Here is a 26461-nt window from a genome sequence, read left to right on the forward strand (position 1 = left end):
CTTATTTCTGTTTAATTCATCGATATTCGATTTTATATATTCCTCAGATGCCGAAATGAGAGATGCGTGTTCAAAGCATATATCTGTGATGGAAAAGATGATTGTGGAGATGGATCTGACGAAGACATCGAACTGCATGCATGCGGTCCTCCTACATTCAAGTGTGATTCCCAACAATGGAAGTGTCCAAACGTAAAGAATCGTTGCGTGAATACAACCAGCGTATGCGACGGTAAATTAGATTGTCCCAATGGAGCGGATGAAGGACCCGGTTGTGACACCGCCGAATGCCATCATCAAGATGGATTATGTACTAATGGTTGTATTCAAACTCCATTTGGTGCACAATGCATCTGTCCAGCTGGCGAGGAACTCAATGACAGCTTCACATGTCAAGATATAAACGAATGCGACCCGGATGGAAGATGTTCGCAGCTCTGCAAGAACACAAAGGGTAGCTACTATTGCAGCTGTGTGAATGGTTACACATTAGATGCGGATAAGCATACGTGCAAGGCATTTAATCATAGTGCTGCGTTTTTGATTATTTCCAATAGACATACTATTCTGGTAGCTGATCTTCAAGATCAAGCATTGGAACGAGTTCCTATCAATGTAGAGAACGTTGTGGCGACTGCCAGTAATATGCACACAGGTACTATTTTCTGGTCGGACATGAAGTTGAAGCGAATCTCACGGTTGGATCGTGGTAGTGATCCTCAAGACATCATTAGTACTGGTTTAGATTTGGTAGAAGGTCTAGCCTACGACTGGATTGGTCAGAATCTGTACTGGTTAGACTCAAAACTGAATACAATCGAAGTTGCTAAGGAGACTGGAGTTGGAAGAATGATTCTCGTTAAAGAGAATATTACACAGCCACGTGGAATGTGTTTAGATCCCAGTGAAGGTGCGAGATGGCTCTTCTGGACCGATTGGGGTGAAAACCCTAGAATCGAAAGAATTGGAATGGATGGCACCAATCGATCTACTATTATCAGTACAAAAATTTATTGGCCAAACGGTCTTGCGCTAGATATTGCAAATCGCAGAATATATTTCGCAGATAGTAAATTAGACTTTATCGATACTTGTAAATATGATGGTAGCCAGAGACTTCAGGTTTTAGCTAGCTCGCACTACCTTCTGCATCCCCATTCACTTACTCTCTTCGAGGACACTATGTATTGGACTGATCGACAGCTCAATCGAGTTCTTTCTGCACATAAATTTAAGGGTTCTAATCAGACGGTGGTGTCGCATTTAATTTCGCAGCCTCTTTCCATACACGTGCACCATGCAGTCCTACAACCGATCACTGCAAATCCTTGCGCCAACACATCTTGTGAACACTTATGTCTTCTATCGCCTAATCCAAAAGGATACAGTTGTAAATGTCAGGTAAGTAATTACACAGATTTCAAAGTAGAAACTATCAGAAATTCTATTTATCTAGATTGAATTATTTTTTTCTCTGATGTTTGAAAAGGTTGGATTTAAATTACTGTCTGATGGACGTTGCATGGAAGAGGAAACACCATACTTAATGGTTCTTCGAGGTTCTCAGATCATTGACGTTTCTCTAACGCCTAAAGAAACCAAAACTGGATACATCACGCCTATCGTAGGTGTGGAAGGCGGAAGATTTATCGAATATGACAGAAGAGATCGTACTATCTACTGGTTGCAAAGTATAATAATTACTTTTTTATACTTCTTGTTTTGCAAAGTCTTCTTAAGATCTAAATTCTTCAAGTTTTAAGAGAGAATTTTATTATTTATTAATTTTATTATTTATATCAGGCAAAGATAGCGATAACGAGAACGGTACGATTTATGTCACTCCCTATAATGGTGGCAACCGGACGGAGTTTCCAAATCCTTCTGGTGATACTGGTATTGTCGGTTCACCATCCACTATGGCACTGGATTGGCTTGGACGCAATATGTTTATCGGCAACAAATTTGCATCTAATATCGAAGCTATCAAATTAGATGGCAAGACACGATTCCGTACAATCGTTTTATCAAATGATGGAAATCGAACGTCAGTATCTAAACCAAAGGCGATGTGCGTTGATCCTATTGACGGACAAGTATTTTGGGTGGACGATGGAGGTTTCGGAGTACCCCAGAAGATTGGGCGGGTTAATATGGACGGCAGTAATCCGCTAGTTCTTGTAGAGAGTCTAGAACGCCCTGAAGCAATTACTATCGATATACCTAGCAAAACGCTATACTTCTCCTGCAAAAATCCAGTTTTTATCAAATCTATGTCAACGGATGGTCAGAATATTCGTACCATTCTCACCGCAGCAAATAACATAGCAATGCCTAAGGCAATAGCTGTACATGAATCTCGTTTATACTACTTGGATTCACTTTTTGATAAGATCGAGCGTGTTGATTTGTCTAATGGCGATAATCCAGTCACTATTATTGATAACGATTCTGAGCTTCGTACTCTAACCATTTATAAAAAACGTGTAACTGGATCTCATCCTTGTCTTATAAATAACGGAGGTTGTGAACAACTTTGTCTACCTGCGTCTGGAGGTACACGCGTTTGTGCTTGCGGAATGGAATATAAGAAGGTTACGGAAACCAGATGCGAACCTTACAAGACTTTCGCAGTGGTAACTCAGCTAGATGTTGCTAGAGGTTATAGTCTTAAAGATTCCAAAGAAGCTATGATACCCATTACTGGACCTGGTCATCATATCCTTCATGTTGATGTACATTACGCAGGAAACTGGATATATTGGGTGGAATTCAATCGAGGTTTTTGGAATGGTATTTTCAGGTAAGATAAGATTAAAAAATGTTTTTACAAATGTTAAATTCTTTGGATAATTTCTTCATAAAGATACGATGTGCGTGCATGCGTGCGTGCGTGCGTGCGTGTATGTGTAAACAATTAAGAATCTTTATTTTAGATCGCATATGTGAGAAATCAATACTAGAAATTTAAAATGCCTATTACGGTCGAAGCTAGATTTTCATTACTTGGAATAATTCCATCTTGAATTAGAGGAAAGCTCCCTATTATGAGATAGGCGTCTAATATGAGATAGCGACGTTTTCTGCTAAACAATTCTTCATATTTGCTATTTTTCTGTAAAGTTAATAGTACTTGAGTAAAAAATTATTGAAAATCAATATTCGGCGATTTTTAGTAATTAATATCTTGTTAACTATTGCGAGAAGTACAAAATGGTAGAGGAGTTTCGACTCGCAATCAGTTTAGTCCGCTCTACCTCTATGCGATCGACTTATTAAATACACTGCATATAATAACTATAATGTTCTATTCATTTCTATTTTATTTTAGAATACGACCCAATGGAACGGAATTGCAACAAATAATCAAACAAGGAATTGGTTCCAATGGAATTCGTGGTTTAGCAGTGGATTGGATAGCAGGGAATTTATACTTTGCTAATGTTTTCCCTCATGATAACTACGTGGAAGTTTGCTGGTTAGACGGTTCCAATCGAAAGGTGCTTGTAAAGATGACGACAGATGCTCCTCGGGAGCTAGCTGTAAATCCTATTAAACGATATTTGTATTGGATCGATTATGGACAATATCCTCGAATAGGCAAAGCCTTCCTCGATGGTAGCAATTGGTCCCCTATTGTGACGTCCGGTATTAGTACACCTCGCGATCTAACGATTGATCTCGCAACACACGACGTTTACTGGGTGGACTCGAAATTGGACACCATCCAAAAAGTGTCTTACACTGGTGGAAATCAAGAAATCATTCGTAGAAATGTACCAAATCCAATGGGCGTTGCCATTTTCGGCGGAGACGTCTACTGGGTTGATCGAAATTTGGCCACCGTTTTTAAGGCGAGCAAATTGAAAGGCAATACTAGCCTTCCTATTCCTGTTAGAACAAATTTACAAAAGCTTAGAGACATTGCGATCTTTGATCAAAATAGTCAACCACCAGATATCACAAATCCTTGCGCGCAGGTAAATATGAATTGAGATATGCATAATCTTTTATTTAAGAAGGTAAAATTATTTTTTTTAGTCTAAAATTACTTTAAAAGAAACAATTAGCACAAAAATAATTTCTAAACAAAATTAAAAAGACACAAATAAAAAATTCTTATTTTTTCAGGTAACAAATGGCGGATGCTCTCAACTATGCTTCGCTTTCCCAAAGGATAGTCCTAAATCGTTCACTTGCGATTGCGCAGTGGGTGAACTCTCTCCCGATGGTCGTAACTGTGAAAACGTTCAAGAATATCTGGTATTCGCCACCCGAACCGAAATCCGTGCTATTAATTTAGATCCACACAACACTAATATGCCTTTTGCACCTGTTGGGAACCTGACAAATGTAGTCGGAGTGGATTTTGATTATCAGGATAAAAAGCTGTTGTTCACTCAGATTCGTCCTTGGGCGAAGATCGCGTGGACGCCGTCGGATCGACCGTCCTCCTCCGATCTGCACACATTAATCAGTAAAGGAATTAATCCCGAAGGCATTTCATATGATTGGACTCAAAAGAAAGTATATTGGACGGATTCGTCCAATAACAGCATCTACGCAATGGACATTGACGGATCTAATTTGGTGATGATTGCACGCGTAGATCGTCCGCGCGCCATCGTTGTTGATCCCTGCAACGGCTCGCTTTACTTCACGGATTGGGGTCGTTTTGGAACATCCGGGAAAATATTCAAAACAACTATGGCGGGATCGCTGAAACGCACTATTATTGATAAAGATCTTTCGCAACCCAGTGGCCTAGCAATCGATTATGAGGATCGAATGTTGTATTGGACCGATGCTGTACGTGAGAAGATTGAGCGGTCTGATCTCGAAGGGAAGCACAGAGAAATTTTGGTTAGCGCTACCATCTATCCGTTTGCTATCACTGTCTATAAGGAGCATATTTATTGGACGGATCTTCAGCTTCGTGGAGTTTACCGAGCGGAGAAGCACACTGGAGCCGACAAAATCGAGCTGGCGAAGCGATTGGAGGATTCTCCGCGAGATCTTCACGTCTTTTCCGGAGGTAGACAAATATGTAGTGTTAATCCTTGCAACATCAGTAACGGCGGCTGTGATCAATCCTGCCATCCAGGCAACAATGGCTTGCCGGAATGCAAATGTGACGATAACAGCAGACTGGTGAATGAAAATAGAATGTGTGTACCAAAGAACGTCACTTGCGATAGAAACAAGTTTGCTTGTAGAAACGGCAGATGTATCTCCCGGATGTGGGCATGCGATGGTGATGATGATTGCGGTGACGAGTCCGATGAGAATACCAATTATTGTTGTAAGTGTCATAAAGCTATCATCTTATCAAAATAAATGAATTCAAAGCAAGTATCTCTAACAATATGTTTATTAAAAAATCTATATAAACGATCTTCTTACATTTTAGCTCATCATTCGTGCAGCCCAAATGAATTCCGTTGTAACAACGGCCGATGTATCTTCAAAACATGGAAATGCGACCATGAAAATGACTGTCGGGACGGTAGTGATGAGGAAGGTTGCGTTTACCCACCTTGTGCATCAGGAGAATTCACCTGCACTAATCACCGCTGTATCCCACAATCTCAAGTGTGCAACGGTATTAATGACTGTAAAGACAAAGATACTTCGGACGAGACATATGAGCGATGTCCTCGTAACACTACATGCCCGTTAAATCATCTCAAGTGCGAAAAAACAAACATTTGTGTAGAGCCTTACTGGCTCTGCGATGGCGACAACGATTGTGGTGATAATAGCGACGAAAATCCGATTCATTGTGCTCAAAGGACCTGCCCTCAGAATAGCTTCCGATGTCCCAATCACAGGTAAAAGTCTACGTTTGACAAATAATTTTAATAACCGGATGGCTTTAAAATTATTTTGAAAATTGTAATGTCTTACGATTTTTTTTATATAAAATATTTATAGAAAATATTTTCTAAATGCATGCGTATTGTCCAGGTGCATTCCAGCCACTTGGTATTGCGACGGAGATGATGACTGTCTAGACGGAAGCGACGAGCCTCCTGGTTATTGCCAATCCGAAGGTAGAACATGCTTTGGCGATCTATTCACATGCGATAATGGCAACTGTATTCCTAGAATTTACATCTGCGATGGAGACAACGATTGTCTAGATAACTCTGACGAAGACGAGCGTCATCAGTGCAGTAAGTTTTTTAATTATACAATACTCGCGCGTCGTTCATTTAAAACTTTGATATTTATAATATTTCAATCCCGCATTATAATTAAAAATTACTTTCCACTGTATCTTGAGGAGTTAATTTATTTTGATTAGATGATAGAAAGTGTGATGAAGAAACCGAATTTACTTGCACCGCGAATAAGATGTGGAATCGTGCCCAATGTATCCCGAAAAAATGGCTGTGCGACGGAGATCCGGACTGTGTTGACGGGGCTGATGAGAATGTAACTTTGCATCATTGCCCAGCTCCAACTCCTTGCTCTGACAATCAGTTTACGTGTAAAAATGGACGATGTCTGAATCGCAGCTGGTTATGCGATCATGATAACGATTGCGGTGACGGTAGCGACGAGGACAAGTTCTGTAATACCCAGTACAAATCTTGTAACAGCCAAGAGTTTACTTGTCAGAACTTCAAATGCATACGCAAGCAGTTCCGCTGTGACGGCCAAGACGATTGTGGCGATCATTCGGACGAAGTAGGATGTCGTAAGTATAATTTAACAGTTACTGCGTCGCTAGATTAATATAAAAAATAATAAACGATTTATTAAGACCGTATATGTGAATACACAACAAGTAAGAGTTTAATGTCTATCACGATCGAAATTGGATCTTAGTTTTTAAATAATTTCTATGTGAATTTATATACTAAATATGTAGTCATTTGAAACTGCGCTCCGAAATGATTTTTCGGACTTATAAACGCAATTAAACTACTACAGTAATATCACAAATTAAATTGATAAGCATTTATTAATTTAATAATTTGATGCTCAATCTAGCACCTTATTAGAAAGATATTAATGTACTGACAAATTGTAAATAAATATTGCAAAAAATAGCTTGGCTGGGAATCGAACCCAGATTTCTTATATTCCATACGAACGTTCTAAGTTTTTATATAAAAAGTTTTAGAAAAGAAATTTTTCAGCACTTTTATATTTCGATTCAATTTGTACATTTTGTGTGATTCATTTTGAAAAATTACATAGAAATTCTGAAAATTATATGAAAATTCTGAAAAATATAAAGAATTAAAAAAAATCTAAGAAAGAGGAATACTAAAAATGCGTGAGAAATATCCTCAACTTTCACATGAAAAAAATGTGGAAATTTTGAATTTTAAGTATATCCAAATATTCATTCAATCTTTCTTTTTCCAATTTTCTTTTTGGCGCGATATGAAATAATATTAATTTTCTTTTAGCATCTAAGGGAAAGAATACAACGTGTCCTAATCCGAAGGACTTTATGTGCGCGAATGGAAACTGCATTGACTCGCAGTTAGTGTGCAACAAGGAACCAGATTGTGCAGACGAAAGCGACGAGCCGCTGCACTGCAATGTGGACGAATGCGCTCGAGTCGAGATAAACCAGTGCGGGCAGAAATGCGTGGATACACCGACTAGCTTCTACTGCGAGTGTAACCCTGGCTATAAACTGCTGGCCGATGGAAAAGCCTGCGATGACATTGATGAATGCATTGAAACGCCTCAAGTGTGCAGCCAGCAATGTGAGAACACGCCTGGTGGTTACTATTGCAAATGCAACGAGCGCTGGTATGAGAGGGAGGCTGATGAGCATACATGCAAGCGAAGGGACAATGTTCAACCGTGGATAGTATTCACGAATAAGTATTACGTTAGGAACATGTCGATTGATGCGTCCCAGTACAGTTTGATGCATCAGGATTTGATCAACGTTGTTGCGCTTGACGCGGATTACGCCCAGCAAATGCTATACTTCTGCGACGTTACCGCGAAAACAATATATAGGTACATTGTGTTTTTTCCTGTTTAATGCTATCTCTGGTGAAAAAAAATTCTCATATTGTTTCATAATATTTTTAAGAATTTCTTTATATTTCAAAAAATGTTGTAAAAATTAGAAAAATTCTTAACTTTTTAAAATTTTGTGAGTATTATAGTATTATATTTAGAAATTTTAGAAATCAAACTATATTTCAAGATTCTATATTTCAAACTATATTTCAATGTATGAAAATTTTCAGAAAAAAAATTTTCTCAGCATTTCTACAAAAATGTTTCAATCCGTATAAAAATCTTAAAACTTTTCTTATATATATATATATATATAAAAGAATAAAATTATATAAAAACTCTAAAAAAAATTCAAAAATTTATATAAATATTCTAAAAATTAGAATTGTGAATTCTAAAGAGAAAGATATTCACTAGGATAAGATGGATATCTTTTTTGCTAAAAGGTTTGTTTCATTTAAATGCTTTTTCTTTATTTATAGAGCACCAGTGAATGGCGGTGAGAGGGAACCAATTATTCGTCACGACAGTCTAGGTCTCGAGGGTATTGCTATCGATTGGGTTGGTCGGAAATTGTATTGGTTGGATCGTCACGCAAAGCATTTGGACGTTGCTGAACTTGATGGCACAAACAGAAAGACTTTGCAGAGCGGAATAGCAGACCCACGCGCGATTGCTGTCCATCCCGGTGCTGGATACTTATACTTTACGTCCTGGCATCTTCAGGTGGATTTTATTATTTTACATTAAATATTCTAGTTTCCTCGTAGATAATTGTATTGTAGACAAAATTATTACAAAGTTATAAAGACGTAATCATAAATTACTAAATTTCAGGCGTACATCGGTAAGATGGGCATGGATGGTAGCAACTTCACTCGAATTCTGACATGGGAGGACGATATCGCCTGGCCAAACGCCCTGACAATCGATTACTTCACCGATCGCATCTTCTGGGCAGACGCCCATCTAGATTACATCGCCTTCGCCGATCTCGAGGGCCACAATCGGCGGATCGTCCTGAAAGGCGCTTCTGTGCCACATGTGTTTGCCATCACTGTGTTTGACGACTTCATTTATTGGACTGATTGGAATCTAAAAGCGATTAGTAGGGCGGAGAAATTCTCTGGTGCGCACCTACAGGTGCTACGCAACACCACCCATCGACCCTATGACATTCACGCCTATCATCCTCTTCGGCAGCTACCCTATAATAATCCCTGCGCGAATAACAACGGTGGTTGCTCGCATCTCTGTCTAATTGCACCGCCCGCTAGCTCGTACTTGCTCGAAGGATATGGCCAGCCTGGAGTCACTTCCTATAAATGTAAGTGTCCGAATCAATTCATTCTGGACAAGGACGACAAAACATGCATAGCGAATTGTACCGCTGGTCAGCATCGTTGTGGACCACCCGACGAGAAGTGCATTCCTTGGTATTGGAGGTAAGATATGTTTAGATTAAGTTGTCAAACAACAGAAGAATTCCAATAAAAATATATCGTAGATGCGATGGAGAAAAGGATTGCAAGGACGGTACTGACGAGTCATCGTTCAGTTGTCCACCAAGGATTTGTCGACCAAGTTTCTTCCAATGTGCAAACAGAAATTGTACGCCGAGTGTAACGATTTGCGATGGAATTGACGACTGCGGTGACAAAAGTGACGAAGCTAAATGCGCCCTCGAATGCGGGGAACTCGAGTTTAAGTGTAAATCCAATGGCCGTTGCGTTCACGACTCTTGGAAATGTGATGGGGATGCCGATTGTAAAGATGGTAGCGATGAAGATCCTTCCATTTGCCGTAAGTATCATGTAACATCTCTGTTGAAAAATAATTAATGATAAAATCAATAAAATTGAAATAATAATATTATAACAAAAATGGACTTGTCTTAAGAAATACAAACATTAGTAAAAGAGAGTTAGGAGTTGCGGCAAACAGCGGTAAACAGAGTACATTTGTGTTACTTTAACATCAGATTACAATCAATTCACAAACCGTTTCGACTCCAATTTGAAGATGATCCATTCTCAGCAGTAATGATTAATATACAAAATTAAGAATAAGTAATTCCGCACTATACAAAATTACAATAGTTCATGATAAAAAGCTTGTCACAGTGTATTTCGCTGCGCTTAAAAAAGCGAGACATTTAATACTTCATTAAATCTAAACGTTGTTCAAGTTATTTAGTTAGACAATAGCTATATATCTGGCAATAGCTATATATCTGTCGAATAAAAGTAACGCATATCACAAGTTATTTTTATTATTATTTTTTATTTATGAAACGCAGCCATTATCATCCAGTTAAGAAATTGCATGCAACATTTAGATTTAAAGTAGGATTGGATATTATATACACATGAGCGTTTTAAGAAAATATTTTGATATTTCTTGCATACTGACGAAAAAAATGTTCTTGTCATTTGATAAATTTGTTGTTTTATATGTTTGTTTTGGTATTGAAATTATTAATTTAATGTAAATGTGGACATCCCTATCGGTAATATAAACAAGAAATCTTCTAAAAAAAAGAAAATATATATGCAGAAATGAAAGATCATGTCATTGATTTTGATATGTGCAATTTCTTTAGCATCCTAAAAATGAAATTATCAGGTATTTAAATTATCACGTACAATATATTGTCCACTCACATAACATCCAAATCTGTTCATAATATTCGAATATATATTTTACTATTAAAATAATTCTTTTTTAACAAGTGTTTAATTTTTTTTACAATTACAATTCTATATTGTTAATTTAAAATAATTAAAATAACAAAAAACGATTTTCAATTCGCAAAGGTTGATATTAAGACTTTGGTACTTATAAAAACTTAAGACGTAAGACTTAAGCAGTAAGGAAATTAACATGTTGGATTCGTTACTGCTTACGTTACGTTATGGTCTTACAGTCTCTATTGTGATTGGTCGATTAGCTTACTGTCTTGACTGACGTCCTACACCTTAATTTTTTTTGTGTGCCATGACCTTTAGACTTGTGAGCATAGTCATAATAGACGATTATATATCGTTCAAAAAACTCTCTAATAAATTACTAATTATCTCGAGAGTTTATGAGAATATAGGACGGCTAAATGTACATTTTTTACTAATATTTTACTAATATTTTACTAATATTGACATGTAGAACAAAATATGCGAAATTACTGTTAATTTTGTATATTAACTATTAATACTGCTGAAGATGGCTCAAATTGGAATCGAAATGTACGATTTGTAAATCAATAATATAGCCTGATTATAATATGATTATGTTCTATTTACCGCGCCAACTTTTAATAACCCTTTTTTGTCGATGTTTATATTTCTATTAAAAAGTTCTTAAAATTTTTTAATTACAAAAACTTAAAACGTAATTTTTTAGAATATATGTATTTTTATATAATTTCATAACTTTTAAAAAATTCTCTTTTTTACGAATTAGAATACTTTAGAAATGATGAAAAAATTTTTTCTAGAATTCTTTACACATAAATTCTAAAATATTTTAAGATTTCTCATTTTATCGATATTGGAGGAAAGATTCCTATTATGAGATATCGAGTTTATTTTGGATAAATGCTAGAAGTCTATGGGCAGAATTTAAAAAATAATAGGGCATTTTGAAGGGAATTTAATAAGTTTTAAGATAACGTTATATAAAATTTAATTCAAATTCCATTTTTTTTTGAAAATTAAAGAAATTTAAAAAGTGAGTAAATCGCAAAGTCAAAAAATTACTAATATGAGATGCCCCGAGAAATCGATAGTAAAACGCAAGTATATCAGTATTGCAATTAAAAAACTTTATTTAACGTTTCTAAAATACACAGTCAGCGCAAAAAGTGAGTATGTAATAGATTGAACTCATTTTCAGATAGATAAAATCAAGCATTGCAAAAATAGGCATTTGACGTTTATTGTCTTTTTTATTATTATACAATAACATTTATACTTTAGCAAGAATTTTCACTATAATATAGGAGCATGAGTTATTTCATATTAAAAATACCCTGGATATTTCATATTACGATTTTCACGCCTTACGGTTTTACCATCATCGAATCTAACTTCTGTAATTAAGTAATTCTACATATCCCGTATTTTTCTATTACGACATTAATCTATCATTACATGAAAAATTTATTGCCAAATATTTATTTACTAAATAATAAACAAGGTTTAAAGGCTCATTTCAATAAAACTTGAAGACATATTCAAATACTAAAATCTTTTTTTAGTACAATGACTATAGGCATGATCTAATAATGAATTTTCTATTAAATAGTTTTTAATCCAAGAGAAATAAATTTATGGTGGAACTAATAGATAGCGTTTATTAGTTTAGCAGAAACATCGCTTTCTCGTATTAGGCGCCTATCTCATTTTAATGGGAGGCTTTTTTCTATATATTATAGTTTTTCTATAGTTTTGCATTTTATGTAAAATACGAATTTAGATAAATATTTCTTTTATTTACTTCAATTTGTAATTCATATTGCTATTTAGATAACCGTGTCTGTGATCCGAGCACTGAGTTCAGTTGCAAGAACGGCAAATGCATTCCCAAGCTGTGGATGTGTGACTCTGATAACGATTGCGGCGATGATAGCGATGAGCCGGCATACATGTGTCGGCAAAGGAACTGCACAACCGGGTGGCAACGGTGTCCAGGACATGCGAATTACCGATGCATTCCGAAATGGCTATTCTGCGACGGCAAAGACGATTGCCGCGACGGTTCTGACGAGCGTCCGGAAAACTGTCCGAAATGCGATCCTACACTGGACTTTAAGTGCACCAATAATCGATGCGTACCGAAACAGTGGCTATGCGACTTCGCTGATGATTGCGGGGATGGTAGTGATGAGGCAGACGCGATGTGCAAAGATAAATACCGTCAATGTTCCGAGTCCGAGTTCAAATGCAAAAATGGCAAGTGCATTGCGTCCAGATGGAGATGCGACAACGAAGACGATTGTGGTGACAATAGCGACGAGGAGCAATGCCATCAATGGGTGTGCAAAGTACGTAGATTGATTGTTTTATATCTCGCATTTTCTTCCATTTAAGAGGTCTAACCACCCTGACAGAGTCTAAAATAAAGATCACAAAATTAAGATTTTTTTAAAAATTAACTAGTGCGTAGAATTAACTTATATTTTATATGCGTAATATACAATGTTGAAACTGTAAAAACTTATAAATTTTGGAATAGATTAAAAAGTTAAAAAGTTTAAACTATAGAGCAATTCGCGTAAAGCTCCTTCAATCGGACGAATGTAACATTTCTAAGGACGGGGGTGGTTTGAGATAAAAAAACAAAAATTATAGAAATCAAAGCCTTGGTTTAAGCTGGATTTTAAATGCTTATATGATTCTTGTATACAATCCTATAATATATTATATTATTCAAAAAACAAAATATTTTCTTGTAAACAGATGTAACAGCTATCGTGTAATGTACGATTTTTTCTTGTTGAGAAATGTGGAAAGTAGCTCGATATTTGAAAAAAAAAAAAAAAAAAAAAAAAATTTTTTTCGCTTTAAAACGACAACTTAAAAAATTTGTTATAAATAAATGGAACATATAAAAAAAATCATACGTTACACGATAAATAATCTTCTTAAGAATATTCTTGCCAAAATTGAAGTGTCAAACGGATTGTTAATTTCGAAGAAAAGTTTACATCCATTTTGAAAAACACAGTTTTGAAAAAAACGCAAAAAAAGATTTGAAATGATTTTTTTATATAATAAAATGGCTTTACCTTATCTTAAGTCTTGGCTTAAAATATTCGTAAAAGTTCAAATTTAAAAAATGCAAAAAAAAATTTTCAATTTTTTTTAAGTTTCAAGGTGGTTAGACCCCTTAATCCTAATTTAATTTAAATGCACCGATAGAATGCATTTAGATTAAATTATAAACAATAAGATTAGAAACAAGACATTTATGTTAAATACATTACTTAAAATACGAAGCGCTAGTATGGTCTGAATGTTAAGATGAACTATTATATATATTCATAATATTTCAGATTGATTGCGTTGAAAATCCGACAACCATATCGCGACGCAATTATTATTTCTGAAATTAATTCATTGAATATATATATACAATAATCAACATCTTAATATTCAGATCGTAGTGGCGCTTCGTATTTTAAGTACTATAAATTATAAAGTGACTTTAAAATAATAAGGACGTTATTTTTTTATAATTAACCTTTAATACACACTTTTGAGTCATTCATGTCCTGCGTATTTCTTTTCTTTACTAAGAGCTAGTCAAATATCGGTCTCTTTTCTATTCCTAAAAAAACTTTAGCATCTAAAGAACAAGTTTTGTGCGTTGCCAATTCATGCATATCTTTTAACTAGAATAACTTCGAAATTCACCTTTGATATAATGAGATATATGATATAATAAGATTTTAATAATATTTATTTTAATTATAAATGTAAAATAAGATATATATACAGGGTTGGCCATATTCGACGGAAAGATGTTTTTTTTTTTCAATCATGGGAAACGTCGTTACTCGATCTAACATCTCTGTCAAAAGTTACAGTGTTTGCCAGATCTTTCCGTCGAATATGGCCAACCCTGTATATATATATATATATATATATATATATATATATATATATATATATATATATATAAGTAATACATACAGTGAGAGCAAAAAGCATTCATATAAGGAAATTTTTTAAATTTTTTATAAAAAAAGTTTTATTTGTAGAAAATAATTTTATATTTTATTTTATACATTAATTTTATACAATGAATACATTATGTTCTTACATTAACAAACGAGCTTCGTATATATTCTTTTTAGAAGCTAAATTTCTCGATTGTACGAATATTTGTTGAACATTCAAACAATACAATTTTTAATTTATTTTTAATTTATTTTTTAGATGATATATTTTCTATTTATTTTTCAAATTAATAAATATATCTTCTTGGTATATATAATTTTAAGAAACGTTCAATGTAATTTTATTCTTTATAAATAAATTGTTAATTACACAGCAAGAAATGATTGTCAATTAAATGTTGAATCGACGTCAAATTGGTGTTAAAATCGTCGTATCGATATTGATTTAACATTAATTCAATTACTCATTTCTTGCTGGAGAATATTTACTTTTTAAAAAATATTGTCTCTGTACGCACATACTTTTTGCACTCACTGTATATCTTTTATCAAATTGAATTACATTGTAATGTGAATAAAATTTTTGAAATATTGAAAAAAATCAATTAATTCCTTGGCGAAAATAAAAATCCGAGCGTAAGTTGAATGTAAGAGGAGAGTAAGAGAAGCATAAATGAAACTTCTAGGAAGTAAAAATTAGAACAATGAAACGTTTTCATTCCAATTTTCGCCCTTTAGAAGCCTTCGCCCTTCGTTTACGCTCTGATTTTTATTTTTGTCAGAGTTAAGCGGACAGACTCTTGCATAACACATAATACATAAGAAATTGAACCAGTTAAAATCCTTTATTTCCTTTCTTTCAATAAAATAAAGAAAGAATTCTCTGATGGAATTTCTTGTGCTTTATATGCGTTATGCAAGAGTCTGTGCTCCCCGCTTTATACATTTTGTATATCAGGAATTAAAAATTTTGTATGTAAATTTGCGCAGTCTGACAATTTCCGATGCGCCAGCGGTCATTGTATTGCATCATATCTTCATTGTGACGGATCGCGAGACTGTCGCGATATGAGCGATGAAATCAACTGCACACCGAGATATCCCGGAGGAAGATACTGCCCGCAATCGCGATTCCAATGTAACAACAATCTTTGCGTTTCGTTAAATGACATCTGCGATGGCACCGACGATTGCGGTGACAATTCCGATGAAAATGCTACCATGTGTGGTGAGTTATTATCGCACCCTGGTGACAATATTTTTCATACAACTTTTTCAGAACTTTTATATAAATTTTATAATATTTTTCAAAATTTTTGTATATTTTTTTAATCTTTAAAAAATTTCTCTTTTTGAAACGAATTGAAATAATTTTCAGAAATACTGTGAAAGTGCACATCTTTTCTAGAATAAGGTGACCAGATTTTCGAAATGAAAAAACGGGATGCGAATGAAATGAGAATTGTAAAAATGTTTATCGATTAATCGATTTTTGATACGGGAGTCAGGAAGGGTCGAACGATTTTATAAGGATTTTTTACAGCGCCGTAGCAAATAGTTTCATTTATTGCGATATAACAAAAATATTGATATAAATTATTATTATAATAAAATATTAGATAAGTAAACAAATAGTAAAAGATATATATTCCATTTAAGTAATGTTATAATCAATAATACGTGCTAAATGTCGTAAGAGCAATAGACGGTTGCAATAGGTTTCTGGATCTTTCTCTATTTTGTATTATTTGTGGGGCATTTTGGCATCGTATTTATGATATTTGCTTAAGAAGTCTAACATTTCTTAAAAGCAAATTGTGAAATGCTCTTTCTAATTTCGTTTTTATATAAGAAGCTCTCTAAACAATCCAAATCAATAGTTCCAAAAGCACAACCAGACATAGAAGGCGCGAAATTCAAACATCGCATTTTTCTAGATGTTTTACTTACATATCAATTAAAAAAAACGGGACAATTCAGTTAAAAACGTCACGTCTGGTCACCCTATTTAGAATTCTTTATATCTACATATACCTATGTAAATCTGAATTCTCAAAAATATCACGTTATCTTTGATGAAAATTTTTTTCATAACTTTTGTAGGAATTAGAACAATTTTCAGAAATACTTAGAACTATTCGGAAAGTTCACATTTTCTCTTAGAATTTTTACATGTGAATTCTGAAATATTCTGAGATTTCTCATTCCATAATTTTTAAAAAATATTTTTAGATTTTATAACTACATTGCATCAGAAATTATATTTAGAACAAAAAAATCTCAGAAATCTAAGGATATTTCATTATAAAAATATATGAAAAAATTTGAGAAAAGGTGTAGACTTTCTGAATATTTCTGAAAAGTGTTCCAATTCGTATAAACATGAGAAAGTTATAAAATTATATAGAAATTATGAAAAATTCTGAAAAATTATATAAAAAATTCTGAGCAAATTTTTCACCAGAGATATTATGTTTTTGGGTGATATTGCTTGATTGTTTTACAATGAGAGTAACATAATATTGTTATGTTTTTACATAGCAAACTTCCAGTGTGATACACACAGACGGTTTCAATGTGCCAACCATAAGTGTATCGCCAGATATCAGCTGTGCGACGGGATCGACAACTGCGGCGATGGTTCCGACGAGAACAACATGACGATGTGTGTGAAACAAACTCGTCCGTGCGATCTAATCACAGAATATACCTGCGCGAACAAGAAATGTATCGACCATCTGAAACTCTGCGATCTCGCGAACGATTGCGGGGATCTATCGGATGAATTGGGATGTCGTAAGTTTTATTCTCATCCAGGATTGGGAATGTTATTTCATAAAAATAACGCGTAACCGTTACTGTTACTTTTTGTAAAATGTAACTCGTTGTCGCATTACTCATTATTAATTTAAAAAGGAACATTACTTACAATAGAAAGGATTACAATAGTAAGGATTGATTATTTTTTTATAATGTTAAAGTAAGACGTTGGATTTAAAAATTACATTAATTAGTAATCAATATTAATTATAAAATCAATATTAAAATTTAAAATTATAAGCAGTCTCTAAAATCAATATTAAAATTTAAAATTATAAGCAGTCTCTATATAACAATGTTTTCTTTATATTAAACTTATATTTAACAAATCTTCGATATAATTCTTTATATTAATGTTATGATTTTTTAATATATATTTATTTTTAGACTGTAATTTACAGGGGCATTCCAATATTTATTAAAATTAAAAATTTATAATTCATGTTACATACTACAAATTTTCGTTATTGGCAATAACTATCGGAATACAGCCCAAGAAATGAAACATAAATATTTTTTCATATTTACATTTCTGTTTTTATATTTATCAAATTTTTCTAATTAATTAAAAATAATATGATCTATTAAATAGTTATAAAGCTAATAAAAAGATCATTGTAACGATAAAAATAACGGCTGAATTCATTACCATTACTATAAAAATGTAACGATCTTACCGTTACATATAAAGAAAAGTAATATTATTGTCGAAAAAAAGTAAAAGTTACATCTCAATCCTGTTCTCATCTTCGCTCACTTGTTCTACAGTCGGAAATCATCAGATACCTATATTGTATTTTTAGATCATAGTCATCACTGTTCGGACAATGATCGCGGCGGTTGCGCACACGTATGCCACAATCTCAGTGACAGCGGCTATATTTGCACCTGCTATCCCGGTTATATAATCTCGCAGGATAACCGGAAACACTGTGTGGACGTCGACGAGTGCCAAACCGGTAACCATCAATGTTCTCACATCTGCACAAATTTGAATGGCACTTATGCCTGCTCTTGCCGGCATGGTTTTCAATTGTCGGACAGACACAGTGGTGTGTGCCGCGCTGAAGATGATAATGTTGTCGTGTTGTTTGCCAACGGGCCCGAACTCCGAGCGTACGATCTGCGCACTAGGGAAGAGATGGACGTGATAGACAACGAGAAGAGAGTGGAGGCCATTGATTTTGATCCCAGGACAGAATATGTTTTCTGGATTGATTCGTATGACAATACTATTAAACGGTCTTACATGGTGAACGCCAAAGAAGGCGAAGCGAAGATTGGACACGCACAGGATCTTAATATGAAGAGTACATATTAATTCTAAAATTTATTAGTTATGTTTTTTATTGAAAAAAATGTTCTTAATTTTTTAATAACTTTAACCCTTTAATTTTTTATCTAAGATTTAGATTTTTTTAACATTGTCGATATTAGAGGAAAAGCCCCTATCAAATCTAACTTTCTAATTAAACAATTCAACATATCCCATATATATTTTTCTATTAGTACGATCTTATCACTACATGAAGAATTTATTGCCAAATTTTATTTATTTATTAAATAATAAACAAGATTTAAAGGTTCATCTCAATGGAACTTGAAGACATCCAAATTTTAAAATCTTGTTTTACAATTATTACAGGCATAATCTAATAATGAATTTTCTACTAAATAGTTTTCAATCCAAGAGCAAGTTCATAGCGGAACCAATAGATAGCGTTTATTAGTTTAACAGAAACGTCACTATCTCATTAGGCGTTTATCTCATAATAGAGGGCTTTTTTCTAAATTTTAAGTCATTGAAATTTCAAATCTCTAAATTCTTGAATTGATGTAGAACAGTTTTTAAATATTTCTTATAATCACATAAATATTTTTTATCTATTTATAAATCTTCACACAGTATATTTCACTAATAATATTAATTTTTATAGCTGACTCTAGGCCAACAAGTTTAGCAGTGGATTGGATCTCCGGTAATTTGTACTGGAGCGAAATCGATCAATCAGGAACTACTCCTCGTGGTCAAATTATGGTAGCTAAATCGGATGGCAGATACCGACGTAGCTTAATTACAACGAATCTCGAACAACCAACAGCAGTGGTCGTAGATCCCGAGCGAGGGGAAGTTGTGTGGGCCGATTCGGGTAATCAACCAAAGATTGAGATAGCTTGGATGGACGGAGCTAGACGCAAATCACTCGTAACAGAACGGATTGCGAGTCCTTCATCGCTCACCATCGATTATGCCATGGAGCACACACTTTATTGGTCCGATAGCAAGTTAGACACCATCGAAGCAATCAGTTTGGCTGGTACCAACAGAAGAACCGTCTTGAAAGGCAGATTACTCAAGAATCCAATAGCGCTAGACGTTTTCGAAAACAACCTTTATTGGACCACTAAGCAAACAGGTGAACTTATCCGACAGGATAAATTTGGCAGAGGAGTTCCGCACATTATCATCAAGAATCTTCCTAGACCTGGAGGCGTCAGAGTTTATCATCAGCAAAGATACAACACCAGTCTGAGAGATCCATGTCATAACGATCAATGCACTCATCTGTGTGTAACAATTCCTGGTGGCCATCGCTGTCTCTGTTCAGACAATGTTGGCCCTTTTCAACTTTTGATGAGAGGCAATGATAACGAGAGGCATTGCGATGCCACAAATGAGAGGCCTCTGCCGGCACCCAGGATATGTCGCTGTCAAAACGGCGGATGGTGTCAAGAACTGGATGATAAGCTAGCGTGTAACTGTCGCGAAGAATTTCATGGCGAATTCTGTGAAATGGCAGCGATCGCCGCTCGAGCAGGCGGATCTACCGCTGCTATAGTTATTCCCATAATCATATGCCTGCTGGTGTTGTTTGCTGCTGCCGCAATCTTCATGGTTCTCAAGAAGAGACCATTGTAAGCAAGATTTGTAATTAAAATTTTACAATACTACAAAATAAAACTTCTTTACTGAACTTAATTACTGTTTATAGTGGCAAACCTGGTGGTCTTGGCAGTCTTACAGGAGCTCAGAGTGTTTCCTTCCGCCAAGGTAGTAATGTAGAATTTGGTGCAGAAGCTCATGAAAGAATGGTAAGTTCTTTACTCACATCGATTTTAAAGTATCATCTTACAATTAGATAAATCATGTACCAATGCAATAAATTATATATGTAAGTTTTTTTATTATTGTGTCTATGCCTGTTCTACTTATCATCATATGTCATGTTTAAAGGAACCTCTTGATGTGGAGTATAATTTGAATGACGTTACTAATAAAAACCGAGACTTCAGTAATCCAATGTACGATGCGGTGAATATGGAGAGCGGTGCCACGAATGGCACCGGCACCGGAAGTTTGTTTGAAGTACCGGCGGAAATGAAGCCTTCCAGTATACAGCACAAAGAGCTCCCGCAGCTGCATTTAAAGAGAAGAGAACTAGACCCGACGCCCATCGATTCGGGGAAGGATACTCAACAACTGGTCGAAGAGGACAAATCCGAGTGCTAGGATTATAATTTCTATCTAGGAATTCCTTCAAATCTGTTGTGCCTCGAACTTGAAATGCAGGGTGGAAATGTTTCATGAGTCTGCAAAGAATATATGAAAGGACACAAACATAAATTAATTTACCAGTTTTACGTAAACACAGTGCGGATCACTACGCAATTGCTTGTGTACGTTATTTATTAAGCTATTCTCCGAGATGTTTTTAGCATATGTGGCGATTAATTCAAGGTTTTGTCTTATCCAGTGATATCCGCGGATATGAGATTATCGAGATCTTTGGATTTCTGAAAAGAAGAATATATCAGGATTATAAATTATTATAGAGAACAAAAGAGTCTTTTTTAGATAAACGAGTTTATAAAACCTCAACGATAAATTTCTTAATTAGATCTTTAGATTTGGAAATCTTTATATTTTATATTCTTTTTCTCTCTTTTTAATATTGAATGGAAGAAAATTTTGAATATCGCCCCTGAATATTTTTGACAAAAAAAATATTTTTATTTAGTAGTAAGTCAACTTTGCATATTCTTGCATCTAAGAACTTCGACATGTTTAGGTTTTATTTTTTTGCCTTCTCAGACTTATGAGAATTTCTAATCACAGATTCTCATAATAAATCTCTAGATCCTTTCAGCCAGGAATTGTGAACTGGCTTTAGGATCTTGAAATTTTGATGAGTACAGTATGGCCACCAGATGACAACGGTCGCGAGATAAATCGATGGTATCGATTTCACAAGGGAGAATAGGACGAAAGAGAATTGCAATAGACACAATCGTGTCATTTTTTACTAGGTGTGTGATTTTTAAGTCTTGTAAATATAATTGCCAACAAAGTATAATGATCATGTTATCCATGTACCATAAAAGACGCAACACATCCCATTTTTTCTCAAGATTGCTATTTGAAGTGTAACGATAAAAACCTCGGGACACTTCCAATAGCTAGGATGTGTATGTATATGTGTGTGTATGCGTGCATGTGCGCGTAGTGCTCGAATTGGACACTCAATCCATAAATAATCCACTTGCCATATCTCTGTACGTTTTTTAACATTTTACAATCTTTACAATTTGTATAATAATAAGATAAAATTATACTGTAAAAAAAATATATATTATTATTTTATTAAAAAATCCGTATCCACACAAAACATTTGGAAACTAAATAAAACTTATAAAATTTCGATCATTAGTAACTTAAGCATATCACGTTAAATTATTTTTAATGTACAGTTTGAGCACTTAGCGTACACATGAAATTTATTCTCAACTACAATATAGCAGGATCAAATTTGATTGTGAGAAAGATAGAGATATAAAGCTCAAAGATATTGACCAGTATCTTGATGCTTAACTTAATTCAATTCCCGTTATGTTTTTTCCTTTATATATTATAAAAGCAACGTGAGAGAGAGAGAGAGAGAGAGAGAGAGGGGGAGAGAAAGAGAGAGAGGAGGTCCAATAATATCTCTATAACAGCCAATGACTAATGAAAGTTCTCAATGGATAATATTCCCGGAGTTGAAAATGATCCTTCTAATTAAACTACAATAGTTGAGCGTTAATGATGCACGTCCGTTCAAAAAGCTGTATTCTTGTGCGAAGTATTTTTGTAAGGCGTGGCGTTATATAGTTTTTTTGTGTTGAGAAAATGGCCTTTTCCTTGTTGAATAAAGGCGTGCAGGCTCGAGGAGACAGATGTTTCATGTATGAGCGTTATTAATGTTATTTTTGTGAATGTTATTACAAAGCACATCGATTTTACGACAGAAAGAAACTTCTCTTGCGCGGCGAACATTATACTTTTGAAATATTCGCTCAGCCAACATCATTGTACATTTTACTAGATTATATGAAGACGTATCTTCCTGCAAAAGATTGCTGAATTAAAAGAAATCGACGGCAATTCATTTTACAAAATAACTTCCTAAGCTTCGAAATCAGAGTAAACTATTTCAATAATTTTGTGTATCTTCTTTAGCTCTCTCTATCTTTTATTCTTTCTACTGTATTCTTTCGTTAACAGTTACTGTTTTGCGTTTCGTAGTAATTTACTCTCTTTAATAATAATGGCAAAAAAAAATTGAAATTAAAATAATCTCTATACATATATTTTATTATAGAATAGGGCGGGATTATTTCGTCAATTTTAACTTTAAAGTAATATAAAGATTTTCAAAAAAGTCTCACATACCGAATTACATTCCAAACGTAACTATATTTATTATTCAATATAATTTAACTTCATGTAAATATAACAGAGAAAAACAAACATCTAAATTAATGCAATTTACATGTATCGAAATCAGTGAAGTTGTTCCGTTAAGGAGAATTTTCAAAAAAACAAATAGTGTAAGAAAATAATTCATTCGTATATAAAAAATTATAACTTAAATGATATAAAGATTTCTTTTGAAATGACCATGAAAATGACAATATATTTTATACCTTTAATTATCACAAAAACTTCAATCATGATAGCGAAAAATTTCCCTTTGCTAAAAAATATATGTTTGCTGTGACACGTGCTTATATTACTCAAACCGATTCAAATACTACTGCTTCTTAAAAAAGCAAACATATAACCTTCAAATGTTAAATATGCGCCATTTTAAAACACTATATTATCGCTGGTAGGAATAATCCTGTGGACGAAAAACCCTACTCTATCCTATCTGCAGTTTACAATATTAAATATTTTTCTAATTTGATTATAAATGAAATAATTAAATAATTACTGATCTTGTTGAAAAAGAATTGAAAGATATTTAAGCTAATCCCAGCAAACAAGAAACATTCCAAAACCTTGCAGCAACGTTTCAAAACGTTACTGAAATGTTTTCTTGCTTAGTGGGATTGCTAATAACAATTATATGACATTCAACTTTTAATCAGATGATTAATGTAAATCGAACGTCAGTTAATTCCTTTTAATGCATTTTTTGCAGAGTCAGTAGACGGAATTCTTCTTCCGCGCAAACTAATTGCAGTATAACATCCTTGTATTGTAATAATTCGTTCAAATGCAATTTTCAAATCTTATGAGAAAAATAAATTCGTTAAATTTTTAGATTTTTTCATCTCGTAATATTATAATTTCAAAATAAGATGTCCTTTTTTAATAATTCTGTAAATATTAGATAATTTAAACACATACAAATTCCGAAGACGGAACGCTCTTGCAAGTTAATCAATTTATATATAATACAAGGATTGTAATTTTATACCTCGATAGAGAGGATGAGAAATCAATGCAAACACGTTGTACATACATGTTTCGTAAGAACTAAAGGAAGAAAATTATTAATACTGACCTATCCTCCGCACAGATTATTATACATAAAAGAGTATATAAATAAATAAATATATATATATTTTTTGTTGTGCAATCGACTTTGACCTGGGCAGGACTCCAGAATGTCCTAATATTATCACGATATATCAATATTTTGTGTATTCTTTTATCAAGTTGACAAAATAACAATTGTTAATATATTGTGCAAAAATATCAAATAGATACCGTCCAAGAATAAACTGTAAAGTTGATAATCCAATTTTCCTCATGCTATATCAAAGGCACATGATGTGTTGCATCCTTTATGTCCGACGAAAATTATATTTTTTTACGAGCACAATATCAGTTCCTTTATATGATTTTTATTCCACCAATATCTTCCTTCGATTAATTTTAATTATAATTTTATGTATTTTAATCAATTATATTAATATTATTGTTTAAATTGATTTCATTTCCGATCAATTGTGATTTAATTGATTATTATATTTATAATAAAAAATTTAGCCTGTTTTTTATATTGATATGATATTGATTGTTCGTTCTGTTACTTTTGTTCTTAAAATTTTAATTCTTTAAACTTTAATACGAGGACTATAGAATAATTTTATACAGTGTCCCGTAATTATTGACATAATGCTTGCGGACAGCCAAAAATAAATTAAACTGACAATGAAAAATCCTGTATCATTTTGCAATTTTCACAATAGTTAGTGAGATATTAATTTTTAAAGATTGCCGAATGCTCATATCCACCTGTACCGACCGTTAATTATTGCGAAAATTATACAATGATAAAGGATTTTTCGATTCAATTTAATTCATTCTACCAACCCATAAGTATTGTGTCAATAATTACGGGACACCCTGTATAATACTTACGTAAGAACTTTTATATATATATGCGGCATGGAGGAATAGTAAAAATAAGCATACTTTTAATTAACTTCCCTGTTATGTATATAATTTTATGAAAAAAATAAGCTAACAGCTTTCTTTATAAATTCAGTAAGAAAAACATTATAATACTAACAGTTTGTCAATAACAAGAGCATGTCTAGTAAGCGTGAAATGCGTGTATAGCATGCAAATGACCAAAACCAGAGGCTAGAGGCGGTCGAAGTCGAAATTCATTGATTGTACTTGGACAATGCGATAAAATCGCAATTTCCTAAACATTGGCAGCATCTTTATTAAAATTATTTTTCTCTATTGTTCATTTCTATCAATATATGTATGTACATATGTATAAGATTTAAAATTAACTTTAATATGTCTATTTTCAATATAGATTAACTTTAATCTTGATTAAAACTTTAAGACTTTTTATCTTTTTCTAATTCTTAGAAAAAGTTAATTCCTAAAGAGAACAAGAAAGACAATATAATGTCATATTAGCTAAATGACAAAAAATAATATAAATTTGATCAATAATCGGTCGATACGATGACAAATTGACATTATTTTGAATTTTTTATTCTCTTTGGATTTTTAGAAAAAGAGCTAGTTTTTCTTTCTTAGAAGTAAAAAAAGATATTAAGATCCTGGCAAAAACTTTTTTAGAATTTTTTCGAAATTTTTCCGAAATTACATTTCAAAATCGAACATATTCAGATTTTTTGTAAAATTTTTTCCAAATATTAAGTTGGTCAGAAAGTTCGTGCCGTTTTTTTTGCACTAAATTTACAATATTTTCGTCAAAAACAAACGAAATTTAAATTTAAAAAACCGATTTTGAAGCTTGTAATCTCTATTTTCGAAAGGTTATTATGTTTTTGAGTTTCTATGTGTTTGGTAATTTTTATATACAGAAAACTACGAGCTGAAAGAGATGGAAAATTTTTTTTTAACTTTGGGTCTATCATTTGCTCAAAAAAATTCGTAAAAATTTTTGGCTTTCCATCCAAGTGAAAGTTTAAAGTTTTCCTTACAAAATCGTTTTTTAAAAATATATTTCTAAGATTTTTTGTTATTGAATTATTGTGAATTAAATAAAAGAAGCACTTTTGACTTTGATTGCTCATAATTTCGTTAAAAATCATCGTATCTTAATTTAAAAAAATCAATTTTTAAAGCTAAAACTTTTCTTTATTAAGTAGTATAATAATAACAACAAATATATTTTATGTATAATTTTGAACTAAAAAAAACGG

The 26461-nt window shown here is 33.3% G+C and overlaps 1 protein-coding gene across 1 annotated transcript in view; it reads left to right on the forward strand.

The window, feature by feature from the left end:
• The window catches only part of mgl (low-density lipoprotein receptor-related protein megalin), a 70084-nt gene extending 45258 nt beyond the window's left edge, over positions 1-24826 (forward strand). The window contains exons 11-29 of the mRNA XM_011057831.2: positions 48-1401; positions 1490-1691; positions 1804-2803; positions 3332-3980; positions 4132-5302; positions 5411-5831; positions 5968-6176; positions 6308-6703; positions 7425-7992; positions 8481-8724; positions 8836-9443; positions 9506-9801; positions 12522-13039; positions 15668-15905; positions 17219-17473; positions 18301-18807; positions 19435-20413; positions 20491-20590; positions 20733-24826. Of these exons, the coding sequence (XP_011056133.2) occupies positions 48-1401; positions 1490-1691; positions 1804-2803; positions 3332-3980; positions 4132-5302; positions 5411-5831; positions 5968-6176; positions 6308-6703; positions 7425-7992; positions 8481-8724; positions 8836-9443; positions 9506-9801; positions 12522-13039; positions 15668-15905; positions 17219-17473; positions 18301-18807; positions 19435-20413; positions 20491-20590; positions 20733-21008 (9991 nt within the window). The 3' untranslated portion in view covers positions 21009-24826. The remainder of the gene's footprint in view (positions 1-47; positions 1402-1489; positions 1692-1803; positions 2804-3331; positions 3981-4131; positions 5303-5410; positions 5832-5967; positions 6177-6307; positions 6704-7424; positions 7993-8480; positions 8725-8835; positions 9444-9505; positions 9802-12521; positions 13040-15667; positions 15906-17218; positions 17474-18300; positions 18808-19434; positions 20414-20490; positions 20591-20732) is intronic.
• Positions 24827-26461: the final 1635 nt, after the last annotated feature.

Source organism: Acromyrmex echinatior, chromosome 14, assembly GCF_024713525.1.
Source record: "Acromyrmex echinatior isolate Ae372 chromosome 14, ASM2471352v2, whole genome shotgun sequence".
Lineage (NCBI taxonomy): Eukaryota > Metazoa > Arthropoda > Insecta > Hymenoptera > Formicidae > Acromyrmex > Acromyrmex echinatior.